At 57.6% G+C, this 24,531-nt stretch overlaps 1 protein-coding gene across 6 annotated transcripts; it reads left to right on the top strand.

Annotated features, from left to right (window-relative positions):
- On the top strand, positions 1–24,345 carry IKBKE (inhibitor of nuclear factor kappa B kinase subunit epsilon). Of its 6 annotated transcripts, none has more exons than XM_021686563.2 (22): positions 1–461; positions 1,060–1,149; positions 2,906–3,024; positions 3,697–3,837; positions 4,261–4,390; positions 5,392–5,573; positions 6,108–6,268; positions 6,990–7,100; positions 7,401–7,580; positions 8,163–8,359; positions 9,072–9,136; positions 9,219–9,304; positions 9,447–9,533; positions 12,818–12,893; positions 13,025–13,137; positions 15,228–15,304; positions 17,849–17,888; positions 18,582–18,683; positions 19,934–20,030; positions 20,771–20,883; positions 21,115–21,186; positions 23,113–24,345. In XM_021686563.2, the coding sequence occupies exons 1-22, from the start codon at positions 416–418 to the stop codon at positions 23,144–23,146; spliced, it is 2,319 nt and encodes a 772-aa protein (XP_021542238.1). In that variant the 5' UTR covers positions 1–415; the 3' UTR covers positions 23,147–24,345. The 6 variants fall into 6 exon arrangements, 5 of the variants coding, with proteins under 5 accessions (XP_021542238.1, XP_021542237.1, XP_021542241.1 ...); XM_021686562.2 differs by having other exon boundaries at positions 9,219–9,310; XR_002480115.2 differs by having other exon boundaries at positions 9,219–9,310; positions 21,081–21,186.
- Positions 24,346–24,531: the final 186 nt, after the last annotated feature.

Genomic DNA, 24,531 nt, shown 5'->3' with positions numbered 1-24,531 from the left:
GACTGCAGATGCCCAAAGGGCACCCGTTGGCCGCCACTGCCGCCCAGCGTCGGGTCCGGCCTCTAGTGGCTCGGACTCCGGGCCCGTCACCGCCACTTGGGAACTCAGAGCATCCTTTCTCCTTCCTGCCGGTGGCGGCTGCCGCCCCGCCGCCTCTGTCCCTTTAAGAGAGAGAACAAACACAATCAGGAAGTGTGAGAGCGCGGAGCCGGCTCCCAGCGCAGCAGTGTCCGTCCGGGGGCGGGGGGCGGGCGGCAGGGGGAGCCGAGGGGGAAACCCTCCGCTGCAGCCCTCCCAGCTCCAGGGGTGCCACGGGCCCCTCCGGCCGGCCCAGCCTCGGGGTCCCTGGGGCCGCGGCCACCCGGATGCTGTGCGCCCGGCCCATGGATGACAGCGAGCCCTGAAAGCTCGGCGGATGCCACGCGCTCCCACCAGCCTGCCAGGCCCACAGCCGAGATGGGGTGAGTGTGCCGAGTGCGCGGGGGGTGGGGTGGGGGGAGGTGCTGGGACGGGGCGGCCGGCGCCGGGCGGCTGCAGGGCCGCTCTCCGCGGGGTGCCGGGCTGCGGGCGCCGAGCCGGAGCTCTCGCGGCCCCGTGGCGCCTCCCCTTGCCGCTTCTGGGATTTCCGGCAGTTTCCCGCGCGCCGTCGGCGGCGGTCACCCCTGCAGAGGGCTGCTGGAGGCCGGAGAGAGGCGGGGACGGTCATGCAGGAGGAGAGTGGCCACCCGCCCGCCACGCTCCCTTGCTGGGCTCGGCTTCCTAGCGCCGGCCGCCACGTTCAGCTTCTGCCTGCGTCCTTTCCTCCTGCCCGGCTCCGGGGGCCTGCCCTCACCCCACCTGCGGTCCTTCTCCCCGGCGCCAGGCCCGGGCGGTGGGGAGGAAAGTCTCTTCCCGGAGCGGCTGGGGAAATGGAAAGCCCCGGCGCGGTGGGGGAGGGTGACAGGCAGGAAGGGGTTAAAGGGCTGGGGCCGGTGGCCTCTGACGGAGGCTGAGAAGCACACTGCACCATCAAACAGCACCGAGGGGTGCCTCTCCTCCGCCCTCCTCTTTCCGGTGTAGCTCAGCTCCTGGACTTGCCGCAGACAGAAAGCACAACAGACTCTCGCCCGGCAGCGTCTCTGCCTGATCCGCGGCTGCTCGGAGCGCGGGGTAAGTGCCTTTGGCCGCCGGAGAGCCCCCGGGAGGAGGAGGAGGAGTGGCGGCGGTGGGTGGGGCAGCGGGTGCCCTGGCTCCGCCGCCCACCCTCCTTCAGCCCACCGCCCCCGAAGGACAGCAGCCTTCCCCGCACCCGGCGCTGAGCTGGGGGCCGCAGAGCTCGCACAGCCTACCGGATGCGCTCGCCAGCCGCTGGTGGGCCCAGCCGTGGCAGGACCAGGAGCAAACCCAGGACGTGCCGTCCTGCCGGGGCTCTGCCTTTTGCACAACACTGTGCATTCCCTCGGTCTGCAGCTGTGCTCTGCCCCCAGCCCCAGGGCCCGTGAGGAGGAGCGGCCCTGGGGACGATTGTGAAGAGGGTGAAATCTGCTGTCCACCCGCTCCCCAGACTGGACCCCTTCCTTGGCCTTGGTTTCAGTGCGCTCTGCCAGGCTTCACATCCCGAGGCCTGCTGGCATCATGATTCTTCCTCGGCCTCTGGGGGGAGGGGGTGGGGGATGTATCTGATCAACTCATTCAAACTGAGCTATTATTATTATTTTCCAGAAGCAGCTGCGATACAGAATCGCAGTTGCTTCTGGAAAATGCAAACACGAATACATTTTCTGAAACTAGGACTTGGCTACGAAGTCTCTTCAAGTGGTCGCTGGGTCAAGGAATTGACATTCTCAAGATTTGCATTTTAAAAAAGATGACAGAGAGAAGGTGCTTGAAAGCCAAGGAGCTGTAGGATTTCAGGTGTGGGGACCCTAGGGTTGAGAACCTATCAGATGTTAGAAGGTGAAGAAGCCCTGCCTAGTCCAGCCTTATTAGAGCGTATGTAAGAGGTGGTGGCCCTTCTCAAGCTCCTTCTCCCAGTCATCCCATTAAGACCAGCCCTGACCCTGTTTTTCAGAGAGGATTTGAGTTTAATTTCTGGGGCCACACTGTCTGGAGCCAATTGCTTTAGAGGAACTGGCCTTTGGAGAGAACAGATGGAGGCAAAGATGGGGAATGGAGTTGTAGAGGGTTTCAGATTCTCCCCAGGGCTCCTGAGCCCTTGGATTTGATGGTGTCCTGCCCCCCCACCCACATGCACTCACGGGTGTGCACGCGCACACACACACACACACACACACACTCGCGCGCGCACAGAGTCGCGCGCGTGCGCACACACTCGCACACTCCCTGCTGCAAGCGTGTGCGTTCCTCTCCAGAGCAACGCCGACCTGGCCACATGGCCACCCAGCAGCTGTTCGCTCACACCAGCAGGAAGTGGTGGGCCCAGGCGAGTGGGTGGGGAAGGGCTCCAGGCCCATGTTGCAATCCTGGAGATTTGTGGTGGTGTGGCTGACGCTGCCTGACCTGGGGCCCTTCCTTCAAGCACTATTTCTGCTTCCTGGGACAATCCCAGGCCTGGATGCCAAAAACCCAGAATTCTCAGTGCCTGGGAGCGGTAACAGAGAAAAAGGTCTGTCTCTGCAGAATGGCCTCTGGGGAGGGGGTTGGAGAAGACTGGGAGTGAGGACAGGTAGAGTGCCCCGTGGCAGGACAGGCGCGGGCTGTGGGCTGAGGGCCCCAGTGGTGGCACTTCTTTTTGGAGAAGTTTCTTAACCTTTCTGTGCTTCACACTTCCTCCGTCCCCTCACCTCTGGAATGGCCACACCGGAACCCTTTGTGGGATGGTCTTGGGCGCAGCTCCCTGTCAGGCCACCCGTGTCCACCCCAGGTCAGGAATGGAATCCTAGACCCCAGTATGCTCTTTTTCTAGGCCAGAAGTGGCCAGCCAGCCAGGGGCAGGAGATGCAGAGCACCGTCAATTACCTATGGCACACGGACGACCTGCTGGGGCAGGGGGCCACTGCCAGTGTGTACAAGGCCCGAAACAAGGTAGGACACAGCCCTGGCCAGGCCCCCTCAGGCCCGGGGAAGTTCTTGGCCCTGTCAGCCCCTGGCGGGGCAGACGCCTAGCACGCTCTGGAGCCGGGGGACGCTATGGCTTTGGGAAGAAGTGTGGGGAGCTGTGAGGGCTCCTTGGGATGATGCTTCTGTCAGGCACACTTTGGGTCTGGAGAGAGAGCAAGACCCAAAGCCGGCATCCCAGGGAGGCGGCAGCAAATCTAGAATAGCGGAGTTGGGAAGTGGGACTTGTCTGGATTTACCCTGCCTTTGTCACAGTTCTGTACCGAATATATGAGAACTACCGTACAGTCTTGTGTCAAGAGCTGGAGCCAGAGCAGGTTCCAGACCCAGCTTTGCTGCTAGCAGCAGGGAGTGGCAGGTGCCTGTGTGGTTGTTGTCAACAGAAATGGAATAGCAATGACAAACCATCCCCTGCATCTGTGCAGTCAGGTGCACCAAGCCCTCGTTCCCCTCCCAGCGCTGGACCAGGCCATGTTCCCTCTGAGGAGGGGAAGGAGCCGAGGGTGGGAGCCCCCAGCCCCTACCAGGCCATTTGGCTCATATCTGGTGTCGGGCAGGTGGGAGAAGCTACATGGAGGCCTGGGGGAGTAGCTGTGCTCCCCAGGGCAGGAGTGGGACTTCTGTTCGCCCCCACGGCAGAAATCCGGGGAGCTGGTTGCTGTGAAGGTCTTCAACACGGCTAGCTACCTGCGACCCCTCGAGGTGCAGGTGAGGGAGTTTGAGGTCCTGCGAAAGCTGAACCACCAGAACATCGTCAAGCTCTTTGCGGTGGAGGAGACGGTGGGTCCAGTGCTTGGTCAGAGGGAGGGGGTCTTGTCCTTGACCCTCACAGGCTGGGAAGAGTCAGGTCACGTAATAATGGTGACGTGGTCATGAGCTGGTCAGCCAAGGGCAGCAACCGGTAGCGTGGAGGAAAGAGTGCTGGGGGGTGGGGTACAGGGGTAATACATGGGAAAGTTAAGAGGGGAAGTAGGGCCTAATCAAAGAGGGCTTCCTGGAAAAGGTGACCTTGGGCTCAGGTGTGTGGGGTCACTGTAAGGCTGAGGAGGGAAAGCCAGGCCAGAAGCTGGAACCTAGAGAATGGCGGCTTTTGGCTCTAGGCTGAGTTGCCCCCTCTTGAGAAAGCCGGTGCCTCCCATCGTGATGGGTGGGCAGGAGATTTGCCTTCCACCCCAAGCCTCCCTCTCTCTGTCCCACCCACAGGGGGCCGGCCGGCAGAAGGTGCTGGTGATGGAGTATTGCTCCAGTGGGAGCCTGCTCAGCGTGCTCGAGAGCCCCGAGAACGCCTTCGGGCTTCCCGAGGAGGAGTTTCTGGTGGTGCTGCGCTGTGTGGGTGAGCCCCTCCTGGACCTCCCCAGGAAGCCCCCTTCCCTGTCAGACCGGCCACAGGCCCTGCCCTCACTGGAAGGCGAAGTCCCAGAGGGTCTGACATTTCTGAAACAATTACCCAAATACCGAAGACGTTCTGTACCTCCGAGGTTCTCCATCCACAGACCTAGGACGGACACTAGCGAACGGACGGAATCCAAGTGTCTGATTCCTGCTAATCAGCTGTTTAAAACCCCAGCTTAAAAAAAATTTTTTTAAAGCAGGTCAGACACCAGTGTTCGTGGCAGTGTTGTTCACAATAGCCATAAAGATGAAAACAACCCAAATGTCACGGGCAGATGGAGGGATCAAATAGTATATATACATATAATGGAATACTATTCATCCTTAAAAAGAAATGAATCTCTGACACATGCTACATGTGGGTGAACCAGGAAGACCCTGTGCTAAGTGAAGTCACAGGTGCTATCTGATTCCACCTAAATGCGGGACCTGGTGCCGTCAACTCCGCGGAGACAGAAAGAAGGACGGTGTGTGCCGGGGGCTGGGGGGCTGGAGGCATGAGGGTGACTGCTGAATGGGTAGAGTTCCTACTTGGGACACTGACAGAGTTCTGGAGGTGGATGGTGGTGATGGTTACATCACACTGGTAATCTACTTAATGCCCCTGCACGGCACACTTAAACCAGTCAAATTTGAGGTCTATTTTATTACAATTTTTAAAAACAAATCAGACAGGAAGGGGGTTGCCATCCTTGGGGAGGCAGAGAGAAATCAAGAGGCCCTCTTGATTTCTTAGAGAATCCTGGTGGAATCTCAACACCCATGTCTTTGGGACCCCCCCCCACCCCTTGTCCCGTGCCCATCTCTCTTCTCCTGCGTTTCCCATGACCTGTCAGCCCGGGTGAACTCTCTATCTGGACCCAAGGACAGCGTTCTGCCCCAAATAAGCCCCAGACACTGAGCCGTTCCTGGCCAAGGAGCTAGCAGCCCTCCTCTCCCCAGTGGCAGGCATGAACCACCTGCGGGAGAATGGCATCGTCCACCGCGACATTAAGCCTGGAAACATCATGCGCCTCATGGGGGAGGAGGGGCAGAGCATCTACAAGCTGACGGACTTCGGGGCCGCCCGGGAGCTAGATGATGACGAGAAGTTTGTCTCTCTCTATGGCACTGAGGAGTACCTGGTGAGTGGGATGTTGGGGACCCCTGCCCAAGCTGAGGGCCCGCCCTTACAGCTAGCTGCCCGTCAACTTGTGACTCTCTCGGACCCCCCCTGAGGGGCTCTGTTCAGTCCCCCTGCATGTGGCAAGGTATGCGTCCCCCCCCCCCCCCCCCCCCCCAACTGGAAGAATTTATTCTGTTCTCTAAGACGGAAAAGGTGATACTGCAGCCTGCCTGGACCTCTCTGCTCGAGTGTCCCTGCCCGGGCCCCTCTGCCCAGGCCCCCTGCCCGGGCCTCCCTTGTGCAGTTAATTCCTTGCTATGAGCCTCACTGAGCAGGGGGCACCCCTGGTCACCATTTTCCCCAGGGCCGAGGGTGGGCAGAGAGAAATGCTCTGGATGGGCTAACTGCACACCAGTTTGTGAGATGACGAAGGAGATGGTTCTGATAGTTCTGTTTTCACTGGAAGGTGGTGGAAGGAGGTCTGATGGATGGGGGCTCGGGCCCTTGCCCACCCTCCCCCTCCATGGCTGCTCCTGGGTTCTCTCTCCGGCAGCACCCCGACATGTATGAGCGGGCCGTGCTTCGCAAGCCCCAGCAGAAGACATTCGGGGTGTCCGTGGATCTCTGGAGCATTGGGGTCACCCTGTACCATGCAGCCACTGGCAGCCTTCCCTTCGTCCCCTTTGGTGGACCACGGCGTAACAAGGAAATGATGTATGGTGGGCCGCGGGCAGGGAAGGAGAGGGGCCGGACCCTGGGCCTTCCCCACCGGTCCCGGCTGTGTCTTCTCTTCCTCCTCTCACTCTGCGGTCCTCCCCGGGGCCACCTCTGCCCAGGCTCCTTTCCAATCCTTGGTCGTCAGCCAGTCAAACAAGAAGCTGAGGCCTGCCCTGACTGATGGGAGAGCAGTCCTTTATCTTGGCTGAGTGCTCCCCTTTCGTGCTCCCTCCGTGCGCGTGTGGCTCACCCACCTCAGCGGGGGGCTCCAAGAGACATGACCAAGTTTTCGGAGCCTGCCAGGGACAAAGATGGGGGGACGGGGCGAGGATGATTCGTGGGGAGGTCGAAACACCCACTGTCAGCTCAGGGGTCCAGCTGTGTGGAACCTGGATTAGGTTAGGGAAAGGGGAAGGCGACTGAGGGGAATGGGGGGGGCTGTCAGGGAAGGCTGAACTTTGATGGGAGGGGAGGGGAGGGTTAGTGAAGGGGAGCACAGCGAGGGCAAAGGTGCAGAGGCAGGCCGGACTGGGGGAGGTGCGGGAAGGGGGTGGAGGAAGTGGGCAGCGGAAGGGAGCAGAGAGCTTGGCATTTCCAGGTTCCCTGGGAGTGGCGGGCTGATCAGCACCAGGGCTCTGAGAGCCCTCCAGGCTGAGCTTGCCATCCCTTGACGTGCGACGGGCTAGGGGCCCCGCTGAGCTGGTGACCCTCGGCGCAGGTACCGGATCATCACGGAGAAGCCGTCCGGGGCCATCGCGGGCACGCAGCGGCAGGAGAACGGGCCCCTGGAGTGGAGCTACAGCCTTCCCATCACCTGCCGGCTGTCCATGTGAGTAGTGACAGACCTGAGTCTGGGCCGGCCTCCCTGGGCCCCGCCGTCCAGAGTCAGGCCCTACCTCAGAGGGCCGCTTGCTCCCCGTCGGCTCAGGCATGCCATGTTCCCGGGCAGGCCTCGGTGTTCCCATCTGGATGCTGGAACCAGTTCATCCAGCCCTTCCTCCTTATCCCGCCCTGGCCCACCGCCTGGGTTCTGGCTCTTCAGGACGTTCTCACGGAACGCCCTGGGACTTCCTCAAAGAGGACAAGTCTGGGCCCTGGTGCCTGACCGTCTCCGTGTCCTGGGGTCCAGGGGGCTGCAGAGCCAGCTGGTGCCCATCCTGGCCAACATCCTGGAGGTGGAACAGGCCAAGTGCTGGGGCTTCGACCAGTTCTTCGCGGAGACCAGCGACATCCTGCAGCGGGTCGTTGTCCATGTGTTCTCCCTGTCCCAGGCGGTCCTGCACCACGTCTACATCCATGCCCACAACACGTGAGTGCGCGGGAGCGCAGGGCAGAGGCTCGAGAGCCTTCCCTACCCAGGCGGTCTGTGGGCTGTTTAGATAGGGGAGCATCCGGGCCCAACCTTAGTTTGGAAAATACCAGTCCCACAGAGTTAAAGTGACACAGTGCTTCTTGCTGCTGGACTCCAGAGATTCAGCAACCCTCCCCACGCTAACGTACATTAGGAATCTGAGGGGTGCGTGTGTGCATGTGTGCGTGTGTACGTTGGCGATGTGTTTCCTAAATGTATTGCTCAGAGAACCCTTTATTTCTAAAATTCTAGGTGAATTTTAGTGGGAGTGTTGCCGGGAGGGGTGCAAAGGTAGAGCCTGGGTATTGGGGCTCCTGTGTTCTGTTCCTACTCTGTCCTCATCCACTCCAATGAGAAACGAGCTCTAACCTTTGTCTCTCCACCCTTGATAAGAGAGGCAATCACCCGGTCCCTCCCTTTGAAAGCTGAGCCCTCTCTGTGGATGAAGACTGAGCTGGGGTTTGGGTCACCTGAACCCCATATCTTGCTGACACTTCCTGTCCTCTCACTTCCCTCCCCCGGAACCCCTGGTGTGTCTAGGATAGCCATCTTTCTGGATGCTGTGTATGAGCAGACCAGGGTGGCACCCCAGCACCAGAAGTTCCTCTTTGAGGGTCACCTCTGCGTCCTCGAGCCCAGCCTGTCAGCGCAACATATCGCCCACACGACCGCAAGCCACCCCCTGGCCCTGTTCAGCACGGCCAGCGAGACCCCCAAGGGGCTGGCCTTCAGGGACCGTGAGTAGGGCCCACAGGCTGGATCTTTTCTCCTTCTCACATTCTATAAGGGGCAGGGGTTTATGATCCAGGATATTGATTAGTATCTTCTGTGGGTGTTTCTTGGGGCCCACGGGGTGCAGAAAGCAGATCTGGCCTCTCCTTCTCCCACACCTCTGAAATGCTTCGCAGTGTCCACAGAGCCGTGGAAGAAACTCCAACTGAAACAGGGAGATCTGGATTCAATGATTTCCACAATCTCTGTGATGGGTGGGAAAGCCTCGGATAGTTTGGGTTGGAGGACGCAGGAGCCCAAGGTGCTGGAGAGAAGGGAAGGTAGTCAGGGGTCCAGAGTTTTATCTTCCAAGTTCTAGAAGAAGTATCATCCCTTCTCCCTCCTTCTCAGGGTCTCCAATGCTGGGAAGGGGGATTAACCTTGAAGCTCCTGGGTACGAGGGTGGTTTTAGCCCATTTTCAGGCTCTTTCTGGGACTTTGGGCGTGAGGCTGTATGTAGTTCTCCGAAGCGGACACGAGGGGGCAGTGAGGGACTGCAATTGTAGAGAAGCACATAGAGGGCGTTTATGTAGGCTTGGGGGGGCGCTCTGTGCCGGGTGGGAAGCTGGCGGTGGAAGACAGGGTGAGGGCGGGTGTGAGTGAGGAATAAGGAAAGATGAACTTAGGGTTCATCCAGGTCACATAGGCAGCGCCTTCAGACAGGGTCTTTGTCTGCAGCTGCTCAGGACATCCCCAAGTTCTTCCCCAAAGTGGACCTGCAGGCAGATTACACCACCGCCAAGGTGAGAGTGGGCCCGGGAGGCAGGGAGGGGTCGCACAAGTCGAGGGAGCCGGACTCCTAGCCCCGCCGCCTGTGTGTTGCAGAGTGTACTGGGCGCCGGCTACCAGGCCCTGTGGCTGGCGCAGACCCTGCTGGCCGGGCAGGAGTTCATGTTTCGGGGGCTGCACTGGTGTGTGTGAGTACCCCCGAGGGCTGGATGGGCAGGGCAGGCAGGGTAGACCTCTCCCACGCAGCCCTGGGGCCGTTCCCTCGGGCACTGTGCCCTCGGCCCCCTGGTGGAAGGGAGCTCTGACTCAGCACCCCTTTTGCAGGGAGATGCTCCAGGCTACGTGCAGGCGGACGCTGGAGGTCACGCGGATGGCCCTCCTCTTCCTCAGCAGCAGCCTGGGCACCGAGAGGTGGGTGTCCTGCCCGGGGCAGCAGGGCTGCGGCAGGTGTGAGGCTGGCTCAGACCCCTCAGCCCTTCTCTGTCTGCCTGTTCCTCACCCCCAATATTTCCAGCAATGCCCTTCGCCTTCCCCTACCCAGAGCTCCCACCCTCCCTGCCGTTGGAGAATACAGAGGGCACCCCTACCTGTCCCTCATCCCCCAGCCTGCCGGGTGACTGTACCTCCCCCCCACCACCACCCAGGCACTGCAGGGGGAGCAGGGGGCCCCACGGGGGCACTGCCTCAGCAGGTAGGAAGCCCCAGAGCAGCACCGTAGGTGAGGCCCTCAAAGCCTCGGCCAACCCCCCCCGCCCCCGACAGGATGGGGATCCGGGTGGTCTCATCCTCCACGCTCTTCCTTCTATCTCTGGGTCTTACACTGTCCTCACCTTTCCCGGCCCCGCCTTGGGGCTCCATGCCCACCCTGCGGCTGACTTGGGCTAATTAGGGGTGATGGGCCAGACAGAGCGAGAGGCTGGGGAGGAGGGGAGCAAGCTGCAGGGCCTGGAGATGAGAAGCAGGAAAACTTCATTGGCCAGAGCACTTCCGAGCAGTGGGCACAGCCCCCCCCCCCCCCCCCCCATCTTGGAAGGCACAGCCTGGGGTACAGGTGAGAGGGGTAGCGCTGCAGCGCAGGGAAGCTGATGGTTTCTGGAACCTTCCCTACCGGGTGGAGGCGTACAATAACAAAGGAGCAGAACCTGTGCTGAACGGCTTGATGTCCCCACCCACCCCGCTCGTCGCCTGGCCCCTCTCCCTAGGAAGGTCCTGGGAGGTTCCCAGCCACGCAGCAGCGATTCTGAGGAGGGGGCAGATGGGGCGACAGAGGTGTGGGAAGAGGCGGAGGAGAGTCTCTAGATGATAGGGACAGAGTTCCTGGCCTGGCTGAGCCCCCTTCAAATGGTGGCAGAGATGAGGGGCTGCTCTGTCCAGGGCACAGAAAGGGGGTCCAGAAAGCATTTGGGGTATTTGTCTGCCCATTTGCCCTGGCCTGAGGACTGTGGAGAAGCAACAGGCCAGCCCTGGGGCTGGAGTCCTGGGTCTGCTGGCCACCGTTTCTTGCTTTCTGGACCCCAGCCCCCCTGGAGGTATGGAGTATCTAGAGAGCTCAGGCTCAGAGGGGTGCCTGCTTCGAAGCATATTCCAGCCTCCCTCCCGCCAAGGAGCAGGAGGAGCTCCGGGCAGAGGGTCAGAGGCCCAGTCCAAGCTCTTCACTTGGGACCTCAGGCCACTGTTCTCTCTCCTAGCCTGAGCCACTATTTCCTCGTTTTCAAAATGAGAGGACTGGATGATCTTGAAGGCCTCCTCCCTCTGACGCTTTGCAATTCCGTTCTTTTTTGAACATCCTCAGATCCGTAGATTCTGGAATCGGAGGTAATTTAATGAGCACCAGGCATAAAGTGGCTGCCGTTGCCCAGCCTGGTGACTCACCTCTCCCATAGTGCACTCCTCCTGCCTCGGGCTCCCCAAGCCACGCTCCCTTGGCAGAGTGTCCTCGCCTCTGTCCTGGTGCTCCCTGGTCCTCCTCGCGGCTGCTGCCCTGTGGTGGCACTGTTCAGCAGCCGGGACTGGTTCAGGAGCCCCCATGCTTCCCCCCCCCACCCCCACCAAGTGTATGTCCATGCTGTCCAGCCAAGCGCCTGAGCTCTGAGGTCCTGTTTGATGCCCACAAATACGGAGGCTTATCTCTCCGTTATGTACTCGAAGGTCTGAGTCTTGCAGAGCTGAAGTGACTGACCCCAGATCCCGCAAGACAGACGAGGGGGCAGCTAGGACTGGTGCTCAGACCCATCTCCCTGGCCTCCCTGCCCAGCTGGACTAGACAGCCTCAGCTGCTTCTGCCAGCAAGCATTGCACACGCTAAAATCCATTTGTTCGTTCACTAATTCATTCAACAACCCCGTATGAAGGAACTACCGTGTGCCGAACACTGTGCGAGGTACTGAGGATGTAATGGTGAACTCCGGCCTTTGTGGAGCTTCTGATTCTCCCCCTTCCTTTCTCCTTCCCCTCCCCCTCTGCCAACACCATTCCCAAGCCAAAGCACACGGGATTCTTTCCCTGATTGTGATTGTGGTAGAAATGGTATGTGCTAATTGTAGAAAGTTGGAAAATACAGATAAGCAAAACCAAAATAAAAATACCACGTCCTTGCCACCCGGAACTAGGTTGTGGCACGGTAGTAATAGATGTCCTTCTAGATAGATAGTCTTCTGCTACGTGTATTTAAGTATATGTATATCAACCGACGTGAGATTTGATAGTCCTTGCACTCTTATAACCTGCTGTTCTCAACTAGCGAGCTCTCCAGCCCCTTGCCCATGCCTTTTCATCTCCTCTAAAGTCATCCATACTCAAAGTTCTCTAACTAGCCCCCTACTCTCCTTTTCTAGCTGGTTTTATCCAAAGCAGGCTCCAATCCAGGACCACACTTTGCGTCTATGTTATGTTCCTTAAGTCCATTTTAATCTCGACAGACCATCTCTCCCCTCCCCCCGGACCCCAGCATTTTGGGGGGACAATATCCATTGTCCCACTTTCTGAACTCTAGGGACTCCTCTACACCCTGTGGGTTGTTTTTTCCCCTTCTTTCCCAGCATTTCTTATAAACTGAGAGTTCTCAAGGCTAGATGGATTCAAGTGGAGTGTTTTTTGGCTAAACACATCATAGATGACACCGAGTACACTTCATTTCCTCCTACCATTGGGTGGGGACAGCCTGATTCCTCTCTCGTGTGGTCACATTTTCCCTGTCCAGGCCTGAACCATTAATCATGGATTTTAATGCCATGCCCAAGCGAATAACTTCACTGGGGGCAACACGATGCTAAGAGTCCAGATCCCAGAACATTATTGGCTAATATGCCATAAAATATAGCTTTTCCCTTACTAGGAAGCTATTGGTTATCATGACATACAGTCTCTACTGGAAAGGAGCTTCATTCTTTTCCTTTAGTTATAAATATTCCTAGTAAGGAGTTCATTAACGGTCGCCTTGCTGCATGGACTCATGAATTTTCATAGCTTCACATTGTTTCCATCTGCCTCCATCTTTATTCTTTGCAATGCTCAACAACGGTACGACTTTGGTGAGTAGGGGCCTCTTGAGGTTGGTTCTTCTGATCCAACCACAAAACTCCCCAGGTACCCCCAGAAGCCAGCAAGCCTGTCCCAAAGATGTCATACTCCTCATGTGGTCGCGGGGCTGTGCCTCCCGATCCCCCAGCCGTGTCCTTTCTCTGTCCTTCCTGGAGGTTCAGCAGTGTGGCTGGGATGCCTGAGATGCAGGAGCTGAAGAGAGTCACGGAGCTGAGGTCCAAGCTGCGGGCTGTGAGTGAGGCAGGGGTGGGGTGGGGGGGCAGCTGTAAGAGCAGAGCAGTGGGGCAGTGGTTCACCTGGGCTGCTGTCAGAACCCTGAGCTGAGGACCCCCCGGGGGTCTGCCCTTTTTTCTGTCTTCCAGTTGGCAGAGGCCCTCTCCAGATGTTCCTACAGTATCACAGAGACCCAGATGAGCCTGAGCAACCTGAGCTCTGAGCTGGTGAAGAACCGGGATCAGGTACATGCGGACAGAAGGTCTGTGGGATTTTCCTTCTTGGTGGGGTGGGGGTGGGGGCAGGGGCGCACAGCTCAGAAGGTCCAGTAGTTGTTTTAGGAATCAATCAGCTTTCTCCCTTATCTTGGCAAGGGTGCTGGGCTATGGGGTAGTGCTGTGGGATCCAAGAATGTGCAAGACCCTCCCCTGAGACTGGCCAGAAGGAGGAAAGCATCTGGGGTCCTGCCCCGTTCTGGGAGTTTAGAGAGAGAATTAGAAGTCCTGGCAGGTCAATAGTTCTAAACGAAAGAATAATTTCGTTCCCTTCCTCTTCTGAACCCTTGCTCTGCTCATTCCCTGCATTGGCCCTCCTACTTCTATCATCTCATTTAATCCCCAGAATGCTACTACGGGTATGTCCCTTTTGTAGATGAGGAAGCTCACTCCGGGAGGTTAATGTGCCCTGAGTCGCAGCCGGTCCGTGACAAATGACAGTGGTAGGGCTTCACGTCACATTTGCCCACCTCCAAAGCCTATGTTCTTGGCCTACACCAGAGATTGACAGCCTTGAAAATCTCATTCAACAAACATAAAAATGCCCGCCCGTTCCCCTCACAGCCCCGTGTGTGGGGCCCGGCCCTGACCAGCGTGGCCCATTCTCCTCAGTACCTACTCTAGTCAGTGCCAACAGGAATCCCTAACCAGGGCCTTCAGTTCCGAAGCCAAAGAGCTCTGAAAACCATAGGGTTTTGTTTGTTTGTTTTGGCTGCAAAACCTGACCTCAGTCTTCTGACATGAGTCTTCTTTTAGTCTATGTATCCCACTTAGAGTGGATATTCTTACAGTTCTCTAAAAGTTGAGTGTATTGGACAAGGGGTACCACCCTAGACCCCACTCAGGCTATCCCACAACATAGCCTATGTCTGCTGGATCGCCTTTCTAGAATCATGACAATTCTGAATTTGGGACGTATCTGGCCCGAGTCCTTTGGATAAAGACTGGATTTGAGGTCTCATTTACCCCAAGTAATCCAAAGGACAGGTGCCTGGGACCCAGCTTGGGCCCAGCCCAGAATCCAGCTCCAGACATAGCTGAGACGGCATCACTGGGAGGAGCTTCACGAGGGGCGTGGAGCTAAACAGGCCTGAGGGTGGGGAAGAACACCACCCCATACACACACACTCAGTATCTCAACTGTTTGTATCCAGCCCAAGAAGGGAAAGGAAGAAACACTACTGACCTTGAGGTGAAGGTCCTTGAGAGGTCATCTCCCACATCCGTCTGCCTCCAGGCAGGACTGAGGACCGTGGATTCATCCATGTTTTGTTTTGTTTTGTTTTATTTTATTTTGTTTTTTTAAGATTTTATTTATTTATTTGACAGAGCGAGCACAAGCAGGGGGTGGAGGAGGGGGAGAAGGAGGCTCCCTGCTGAGCAGGGAGCCTAATGTGGGGCTTGATCTTAGGACCCTGAGATCATGACCTGAGCCAAAGGCAGATGCTTAACTGACTGAGCCACGCAGGCGCCCCTCATCCGTGTTTTAAACAGGGGTTTCGATTCATTATTTAAACACCTTCCATGTGCCAGGTGCTGGAGAGACCAAAGACCCTACTTCTACTCTCCCCGGGCCACCAGGAGAGAGGCCTCGGCTCCACTCCCATCCCCAGCAGGCTCTGCCGGACTCCTGTCTGGATTCTGTTCTCAAGCCTTCTAGCGTAGCAAAGGCCATTCTCCTGTGGCCTGTCCTGCTTGGCTTTTTGTGTGTTTCATCTTTGACTAAATACCTGGAGTGTGTGTGTGTGTGTGTGTGTGTGTGTGTGTGTGTGTGAGAGAGAGAGAGAGAGAGAGAGAGAGGGAGGGAGGGACAGAGACAGAAAGAATAAACTTGGGAATCAGTGGTGGCTGGCTGGCCCCACGGCACCTCAGAAAAGCTTAGGGATAGGAGAGTCACCCCTACTCCCAGACTGGCCCCCCGAACTGTGGCAATGAGGCTCCTTCTGCAGGCAGACAGCTCTCTGTCCCCCCACCCACCCACCCACCCACCCATCGCCAGCCATGTCATCCCCTCCCTTCCCCTTTACTCTCTGCTGTTTGATTCTCCCCTTGCCTGGTCCCTGTCTCCTGCCCACAGCATCCAGCAGATTCAGTGTTGTTTGGACAAGATGAACCTCATCTACAAACAGTTCAAGAAATCCAGAATGAGGCCAGGTGAGCCGTGGGGAGAGCAAACTATCCTGGGAGCTCTCCCTTCCCTCCCTTCCTCCATCCTTCCCTCTGCTCATATCCGGCTGTTCAGACCATCCGCGTGGCTGCTGGGTGCCCACCGTGTGGCACCAGGGTGCCGCTGGTCTAGGGCAGGGTCCCCGCCTCCAAGCTACCTGCAGACAGTGAGGGACGGGTGGCCTGTGCCTATTGCCCTGGGAGAGGTGTAGATGGCATGCGTGGGGGGCTCAGAGGGCCGGAGCCTGGCTCTTCTAGGAGGGGCGGCCCCTGGAAGAGAGCCCTCACCTCTGCAGAGCCCTTTACAGTTTGAGGGACATTTCCCTAGCCATTGTGTCTTTGGCTCATTGAAACAGCCAGGCTTTCCAGATAAGGGAGGGTCTGAAGACATATCCTGTAGTCCCTGGGCCAGCTACTCCGCCTGCACTCTCTGCTTGTCCTCACAGAGGACCTCCGGGGGCAGGAGCAGCTCATTTACAGGCTCAGGGACGGGCAGCTGCGTGCCCATGGTGACCGCCATCATGCAGCACGGTAGGATGGCACCCAGGGGTGGGCTGGGGTGCCAGCATGCTGGAAGACCCCAGTTGACTCTTGGGATTGAGGGGCTCCCACCCCGGGAACCAACCCTCTCCCTCCCCAGCCATGCCCCAAGCTTCTGATGTGTGGACTGCAGGCCTTGGGCTTGAGTGCCAAGTTCTCCTCCAGCTCTAGGATTATCGAAAGAGCCCTGTCCCATAGACACAGGATGTCAGCAACGTACCTAACTTTGAGCTCTCTAGTAGCCATAATTTAAAAAGTAGAAACCAGCAGGTGAAATTAATTTTCATAAGATGTTTTATTTAACCCAATATATCCAAATTGTCATTTCCACATGTAATCAATATAAAAAAAATATTAAAGAGTTTACATTCTTTTTTTTGGGAGGGGGGCGCTAAGTCCTCACAGTCCTGTGTGTATTTGACACTCACAGCACATCTCTCTTCTGAAGCTAATTTTTTAGCAGACCGAACTGTCATCTTACCAAAGCAATAAAGCTGCGTTCTTCGGGAAAACAATATTTTACACTGCTCCAGTTTTAAATTTTTAGTTAATTGAATTAATGAAATTAAAATAAAAATTTGGGCCAGGCACTCAGTAGCCACATGTGTCCAGTGGCCGGTGGCTGGAACATGCAGATCTAGATGATCGTCTGTCCTCGGGAGCCTCGGTCCTGCCTCTGGGGTCTGGCCGTGGAGGGGGAGAGCAACCCAGAAGCCGGGAAAACGGAGACTCCCCCATTCCTGACGCCCCGCTGGCCCCCTTTGCTGTGATTTTCAGAGAACCTCAGAGGCCTTTTTGCCTCCCTCACTGGGAGTCCGTCATCCTAGCCTCACCACCCCCCACCCTCCACCCCCCATCTGGGCATCTCCCATGCGCTGGACCCCGTCCTCTGGGCTGTGCATGATCTGCACTTATTTAATGCCTGTAAAAACCCTAAGCACCGTTACCCTCCCCTGTTTATACATAAGGAAACCGAGACCCTGGGAGGTTAAGTAGCCCAAGCAGTCCTGGTCCGGAGGCTTTTAACCACTCCGCCGCACAGCCTCAAAGAGTTTTGCTTCTATCAGTCGGCAAGACTCCTTCATGAAGATTAAACACGGAAGGAAGAATAACCCTTGACAGCTCACCCCTGGAATGTTGAAAGATGCCACTCCGAAAAATACTTCCTGGTTTTCTCTCTCCCCGCGCAGCTGTCCTGGGTGTTCCATAGGATGGATGAGGAAGCCAACTCTGTGCGGCAAAATCACGTGTCCGCAGCCTCCTGCGGCTAGGAGGCCGGGCTGGGACTTGCAGCTGGGATTCACCAGTGCTCGGCTGGCTGAGAGCAGGGCCCAGGACGAAAAGCCCAGGGCAGGGGTTCTGCTCTTAGGGAACTGGGGGGAGGCAGCAAGGGAAGCCTCTAGCCTCTAGCCAAGGGAGGCCCGTTCCCTCGAAGCCCAGCAGGGGGCAGCATCTCCCTAGCGCGGTGAGCATCAGCACGCGGTGGCCAAGGCAGAGAACCAGCACTTGGGGCCAAAGTGGTCCATGCAGGGGAGGTGGGGGGTGAAGGAGAGGTGAAGGGTGGTGGCCTGGCTTATCCAGCTCGAGGCTCCAGAGCCTCCAGCTGGCTCTGCCCGCAGCTTGAATGGTCCGGAATGGGGCCCGCAGGCTGCAGGCTTCAGTGCCTCTGGGAGTTGGATGAGGAGCTGGGGCTGACCGCACATCCTTCAAGGCCCACTCATCCACCACTTCCTACCTGAAATGTTCCCCAAGTACTCCTCTCTCCATCCCTAGCCCCAGGGTCCCTGCGGCAATTTCTCTGCAGCTTCTGTGGCCCCTACTTGGCATAATGCTTCCTGTTTGACTCCTCAGTCCTTCCTGGCTCCACTGGACTGTGAGCCCCCAGGGCCAGGCCGAGCTGTCTGCATCCTCGTAGTTGTCCCCAAACCCTCGTGGCATTCTGTTTTGTTGACTGATTGGGCAGGTGACATCATTCCTCCCTGTTTCCTTCAGGGCTTGGCTACAACGAGGAGCAGATTCACAAGCTGGATAAGTGAGTAGCCTGTCCCCCTGGCAGGTGGGGGAGTGGGAGCGTGGGGGTCCCCAGGCAGGAGCCATCTTCTGTGTGATGAAGGGTCCTGCTCCCAGGTTGTAGTTGGGCAGAAGCAAAGCGGGTGACTGTGTCTGGGGCCAGGGGAAGGAGACTGGGTAGCTGACTCTGAAGCAGGCTTGATGTCATTGGATTTATTTGCAGCACGAACAAGACCGTGTGTCATATTTCTTTCCCTAACTGTCCTCCCTGATTTACCGCTCACTGCTTCCTGCTCCTGACCTTCGCTGTGCTCCTCTCTGCTCCCCTGTGCCCTAGACACTCATCTTCCTGGAGGTCCTCCCTGATTTAAATGATTATTTGGAGACTCACTCCCCCAGTTCCACGCCCACCCCTGACCCTTACACACTCTCTCTCCCTCTCTCAATCTCCAGAAGCATCTCGCCTTCCCTGTGAGGACTGGGCTTGAGTGTATCTGTTCTCTGAGATCCCCTGGTCCTTCCACGTCTCTCTGTCCCTTGTCCGCACCGCACTGACCTCCCCATTTCATGTGTGTGAGCCTCAGTTCCTCCTTGTTTGGAGACTTAGCCCTGCTGGGGATGCCAGCCCTCGGAGGAGGTCTCCTTGGGATGCTAGGCATGGATGCAGGTGAGTCTGGCTGCTTATTTCTGTGCCTTGGTGTTCCTGTCTTTTCAGAGTGAATTTTAGTCATTTAGCCAAAAGGCTCCTGAAGGTATTCCAGGAGAAGTGTGTGCAGAAGTATCAGACATCCCTGGTCACGCACGGCAGGTGGATGAGGTAACAGTCTGGCCCTCCTTCCTGGGCTCCCGGACCCTGGGGCCCTTCCTGGTCTGGCTCTTCAGGCTTCAGAGAACCCTGGGATTTGTAGAGCCCTGATTGAAGGGAGATGGTCGTAAAGGAAGAAAGGCAAAAAAAAATGGTGTGGTTTTATGCACCTGGGCGATTTCTGTACATTAGCTTATTTAATCCCACAATATGTACCCCATGCGGTAGATACTATCACCCCACGTCCCAGATGAGGAAACTGAGGCTCGGAGCACAGGTCTCATTCTCAATACCACACAGCTAGTTAAGTAGCAGACCCACGACTAGTATTGGGTATGACTGCCTCTAAAATCTGGGTTCTTTCCATGTTCCCAGGTGGGTATGTTGGGAAACCTCTTCTCTGGGGAGAACACAAGATCCCTCTGGGGTGAGGCCAGGCAGGCTTATAGACTTCCAGTGGTCAGGGACACAGGGGCAGGCAGAGGCCCGTAAATAGAAGCCTCTCACACTGTCTCCTAGAGATTTGGGTTTTTCCTTCTCACATGAGCCCCTCTCCTTCCTCTGCCTGTGGGAATACTGGCCCCGCCTGAGAAGAGAGGGCAGGTTCCCAGGCCCATCTGACCTGTGGGCTTGTTATGGGGCTGAGACCCAGGCACTCACCCACCCCCACATTAGAATATGGCATCTCCACCCCTAACCCACCCCAAACTCTGATTTAATTGGTGTGAAGTCAGGCTTGCACATCAGCATTTTAAAAGCGCCTCCAGGTAATTCTAATGTGTAGGTAGGGGAGGGAATCGACCACTGGCTTGTCTGTCCTCGGATTGGTTTCAATGGGGAAAATGTTCCTGCTCCGTCCCTCCGCTTAGAGAAAAAGAGAATTCCTAGAAGAGTCCTGACCTTGGTTTGCTCTGGCAGTAGGGCGGCGCCCAGAGTAAGCGCGCTGGGCTGGGCTGTCCTCTGCCTCTCTGGAGCCTCGCCTGGCCCCGCGCTCGTCCTCCCCGGTGTGTGTGCCAGGCTCCCCCTGTGGTTCTGATGGGACCCTCGGCAGCCTCAGTCGGAAGTGTCATCCGCATTCCCCCAGTGGGACGGGGAGGGTTGAGGGCACACCCGGGGGGACAGAGGCAGCGAGGGAAGCACATGCCCGGGACCCCTCAGCTCCCGCTCTCCCCCATGTCTGTGTGGTGACCAGAAGGACAGCTGGATTGGCCTCCGGGAAGAGCGAGCAAACCCAGCTTGGATTTTTCATCTGCTCTCTCCAGGAAGGTGCACGAGACCAGGAACCATTTGCGCACGGTCGGCTGTTCTGTGGCTGCCTATAACACGGAAGCCCAGGGAGCCCAGGAGAGCCTCAGCAAGGTGCGAGAAGGTCAGGGCCACGGGCGGGCGCCGCTGAGAGGAGCTGGGTCGGTCAGGCACTCTGGGGGCGTGGGCCCACTCCCCTGCCTCTGGGCAAGGCTGCCCTTGACCGAGTCCCAGCACGCTGTGGCTAGGAGGTCTCTGACAGACAAATGTGCCCTGAGGTGGGGACAGAGAGAATGGAAGGCGCTTCCTGGCATTCTCAGACTGAAGGTCACTGCAAGGACAGAGCTTCCAGAATGCCAGGACATCTTCCTCATGCCCCGTGTAGCCGAGGAGGTTCCAGGCTACTCCTGAGAGAGGCAACGTGAACCCTCCTCTCTGGAAAGAGACCAACACACAGGCGGCTTGAGAAGGTTGCTGCTCCGGTCGCCTGCCTGCAGCCCCCGCAGCAGCCCCGGTCCTTCAGAGGCCGGCTGGGCTGCCCTGCCCCTTCTCCGAGGCTCCTGGCTCACACTGGGCCACTGGGGTGTGGGTTAGATCCAGAGGAGAACCTGGCCGTCTGGGACCGTTAAATCCAGGCACAGACAAGTGAGGGTCGCTGGGGCAGTTGCCGCGCAGCATGGGAAGCAGGGGCCTGCAGGAAAGGCTCGGGCATTCTGGGGGCGCCAGGGATGCGGGCGGGGCGCTGTTCTGTTATCCTTTTCTTACTCTTACTCACACCTCCCTTGCAAAAAAAAAAAAAAAAAAAGCACACCTGTTGGCCCATCCCGCCTGACAAAAGTGTGGCTTCCCTTCAGATCCTTGACTGGTTATGTCACCAGCTCCTTCAGGACAGAACAAAGGACGCTCAGGTCTCACCACCCCCGACAGCCACCTATCCCAGCCCTGCACTGACGGACCTGGTTCTCCAGTAAGTGCTGGAGAGAGGGGCGTGTGCGTGCGTGTGCGTGTGCGTGTGTGTGTGTGTGGAAGGGCGTGGTGGGAGAGGGGGTCGGGTGCAGAGGTTAGAGCCCGAGGGGTTCTGCCTCAGGCCCCGGAGGCAGGAATAGAGAGTCGGGGTGGTGGGCTTCCTGGGGAAGGAGGCCAGCAGGACAACTTCGGCCTCAGCCGCAGACGCCTCTCTTGCCTCTGCCTCGGACAGCATGCAAGAGCTCTGTAAGGAGATGAAGCTGCTGGCCTTCGACCTTCAGGACAACAATCGCATCATTGAAGGGTAAGGAGCTCCCACTGTGTGCGGGGAGGGCTGATGACAGGTGTCCATTCCCCGTCCCGTGTCAGAGCTTTGGCCTTGTCCCCATCCCTGTGAGGGGTAGGCTTTCACTCTAGTCTTGAGGATGTGAGCCTCAGTGCAGTCAGAGAGGGGGACTTGGAGGGGGACATGGAGTAGTGGCCGCGTCCTGCTCCCTGTGAGTGTGGACTGTGCCCCCCATGCCCCCCAGACCGACTCCGGCCACCTTCGCTGCCGTCCGCAGAGCGCTGCTCTTCATCCCCGAGTCACACGCCAGGCCGCTGTGGCGCGGAGCTGGGGCTAAGTGCCCGGGGCCTGGGCTCCTCGGGCCTTGCTGGGCCCCAGCTGTGTGTACAGGCTCCCGGGGCTGCCAGGCTGCAGGCCCAGCCTCACGGACTCTGGATCACACCCCCGTTAGACTCCCCTTCTCGGGGGGAGGAGGGGGTTCCTGGAGAGGGTGCAGGGAGTGTGCCTCGGGGCTCAGACTTTCGGATTTTTTGCACCAGTAAAATTCACAAAAGAAAGCTGGGGAATAACAGTGACCAACTTCTCATATATCCAAGTAAGCACATTTGAAAGGGGAAAAAAATCCTGCCATCTAGTAGTCGTGCTTTATATAAGCACATTTTTTAACACCAAAAAGGAGGGACATAATCTCAGCCTCAGGGATGGTCCTTGCCCTGAAGCTCAGGGGCCTGTTTGCGAACGTACACACTTGGGCGTGCGTGTGCATGTGCGCTCACCCCCACAGCCTCCCCACCGTCCTGTGTCTGTCACCTCCCCACGGGAGGACCCATGGCACAGTGGAAAGAATCTGCAGAGACTCCAGCAGGCTTTGACTCCTGACTGCATGACCCTGGGAGGTTTTGCTCGGCTCTGGGCCTCAGTTCCCTCCCCCTGTGAAATAGGAGTAATGATCTCAAGCTCCTGGTTGGTAACTAGGGTTGAACTAGGATGAGATATGCCAGATGCTGGGGAGGGGAGGGGGCACAGAGGGAGGGGCTCACCAAATGCTAAGTGTTCCTCAGAGGCCAGGCCAGTCTGGAACCCTGGAATTGGGGTTAAGAGCTAGGGAGCCGGGGGGCGCCTGGGTGGCTCAGATGGTTGAGCTTCTGCCTTTGGCTCGGGTCATGATCCCAAGGTCCTGGGATCGAGCCCCACATCGGGCTCCTAGCTCGGCGGGGAGCCTGCTTCTCCCTCTCCCTCTGCCTCTCCCCCTGCTCATGCTCTCGCTCTCTCTCTCTAATGAATAAATAAAATCTTAAAAAAAAAAAAAAAGAGCTAGGGAGCCGGGAGCAGAGCCTGTGGTTGTCCGCAGAGCTGCAGAGTGTCCTTTGGCTGAGGAGGCTCCCACGGCCCCTCCATGTCCCATTCCAGCAAGGGGAGAATCCGGCCTCTTAAATACCCGCAAGGAGGAGATTCTTTCCAAAACAGCCCTCATGGGCAGGAAGTTCTAATTTTAGTGCCGACATAAATTTTCCTTGCTGTGATATGGAGTCTATTTACAGATAGTTCAAAACTTGATTTTAGTGAATTTTTACTTCCTTATTCAGAGCTGTAGCCAAAGAGCCTACAGAAATTATCTGAATTCCTCCTCCCCTCCTCTTGACCTTGTGGCCGCACTGGATTCACCAGGGGAGCTTTTTTTTTAAGAGTGCAGCTCCCAGGTCTTGCCTCCAGAGACTCTGGGTGCCGACAGGTGGGGGACTTTATAAACCCCCCAGGTGATTCTACCGTGTAGTCAGGGAGAAGAAGCAGAGAGTGCCTGTCGGGGGTCAAGGACTCTATGAGGGGATAACTGAAGACTTGAATGGCTCGGTGCTCCCCACAGTTGAGTGTGTTGGGTCCTGGGTATGGCCCGCAGGCTTCTCCGCGGGGGTGGGAGAAGCTAACCTGCAGCTTTCCTTACAGGTTAAGTAGGCCCCCGTCGGCTCCTGACTCCTGATCTCTGAGCTCCGTGGGGTGCCCGACATCCGGAAGCATTAGAACCATTCAAACACTGCTGTCCTGCCTGCAGTGTGGGACCTAACACGGATGCTGTCTGGTCCCCTCTCATCAGCCTACCTCCCTCCTGGCCGACAGCTGGGAGCCATCACCAGCATTACCTTCCACTGCCTCCCTGCCTGAAGCAGCACGGCAGGACCTGGGGAGGGCCGTCCCTGTCAGGACCCACTGCCTGGGCTGCCCTTGGCGTCTCCCGCAGGCTCAGGCACATCTCCTCGGTCGCCCCGGCCTGTAGAGCTAAAGCTGGGGAGAAGAGGCTCCGATCGGCCCGCCCACCCCCCTCCTCTGGGTTACAGGGCTTCGCTTCTCAGGGAACAGAAGAGGAGGCCTCTGGGGGTTTCCCTAGGATGCTGGGTCAAACAACCTCATTTCGGTCTTCCTTCCTCTTAAGGGGTTTCATGTTGAACATACAGCCCTGCCCTCTCCTGTGATTTCTGAGGGTCCCCGCTTTTGGCCCCGGGCATGACACAGCCTGATTTTCCCTCGACTCTTGGTCTGGCAGAGCCTGGCAGAGTTGAGAGAATGGGTGGTCCAGGCCAGGTGCTAGAGCCGTGGGCACCTCGCCTTCCTCTCTCCCTGAGGCACGGCCAGGCTTTGGGAGATGCAGCCAGCCGCGGTCACCGGTGAGCACAGGCCTGTAAGTCCAGATAAGAGGCCTGCGCCTTCGAGAAGTAGAATAAACAGGGCCGTCTTTTCTATTTCTGAGTGGCTCTTGCTGGGTGGTGTCTGTGAGGCAGGGGAAGGCTCTTGGCGGAGTGCGCTTGGCCTCCCAGCAGGGCTGGGTGGGGATCTGTGAGGACAGGATTGGGAAATGGAGCCGGGACTGGTCACTTCCTGATTCCTGCCTTTCCCCTAAATGTGCCCTAATTTCAAGGAAGAGCCCTAGGAAGATGGCATCCTGCTGGGAGGGCTTGCCTTCCCATTCCTTCTCCTGCCCCCAGCCATTTGGGGGAGCTGTCTAGGGGGCCTGGGACTAGGGGAGAAAGGAGATCTCTCTCCCCCCTTAAATTCACCATCTAAGTGCCTACTCTTTTCCCCCCTTCACCCCCACCACTGTTCAAAACCTAGGCTGTGTCCTAAATACTGAGCTTGAGCACTCCTCTGGGTCATTTCGAGTGGTGCCTGGACATTCAGATTTATACAAACTTAGTCTTTCCCCTGCAATACATCCAGCCTCCCCTTAACCAGGCCGCACTACCCACCCAGCCTGGGGCGTGGGGGAGAATGCAGTAAAGTAGCCCCCTTGGGGAGGGAGATGCGTGGGAAGCCCCATTTGTGCACCAACATGATGCATGACTCTGGGAGAACCGCAGAAATCTTTCCTGC

The sequence above is a fragment of the Neomonachus schauinslandi genome, chromosome 6 (genome assembly GCF_002201575.2).
Source record: "Neomonachus schauinslandi chromosome 6, ASM220157v2, whole genome shotgun sequence".
Lineage (NCBI taxonomy): Eukaryota > Metazoa > Chordata > Mammalia > Carnivora > Phocidae > Neomonachus > Neomonachus schauinslandi.
Note: the sequence above shows the minus strand (reverse complement) of the source record. Positions and strands in the feature narration are given on the sequence as shown.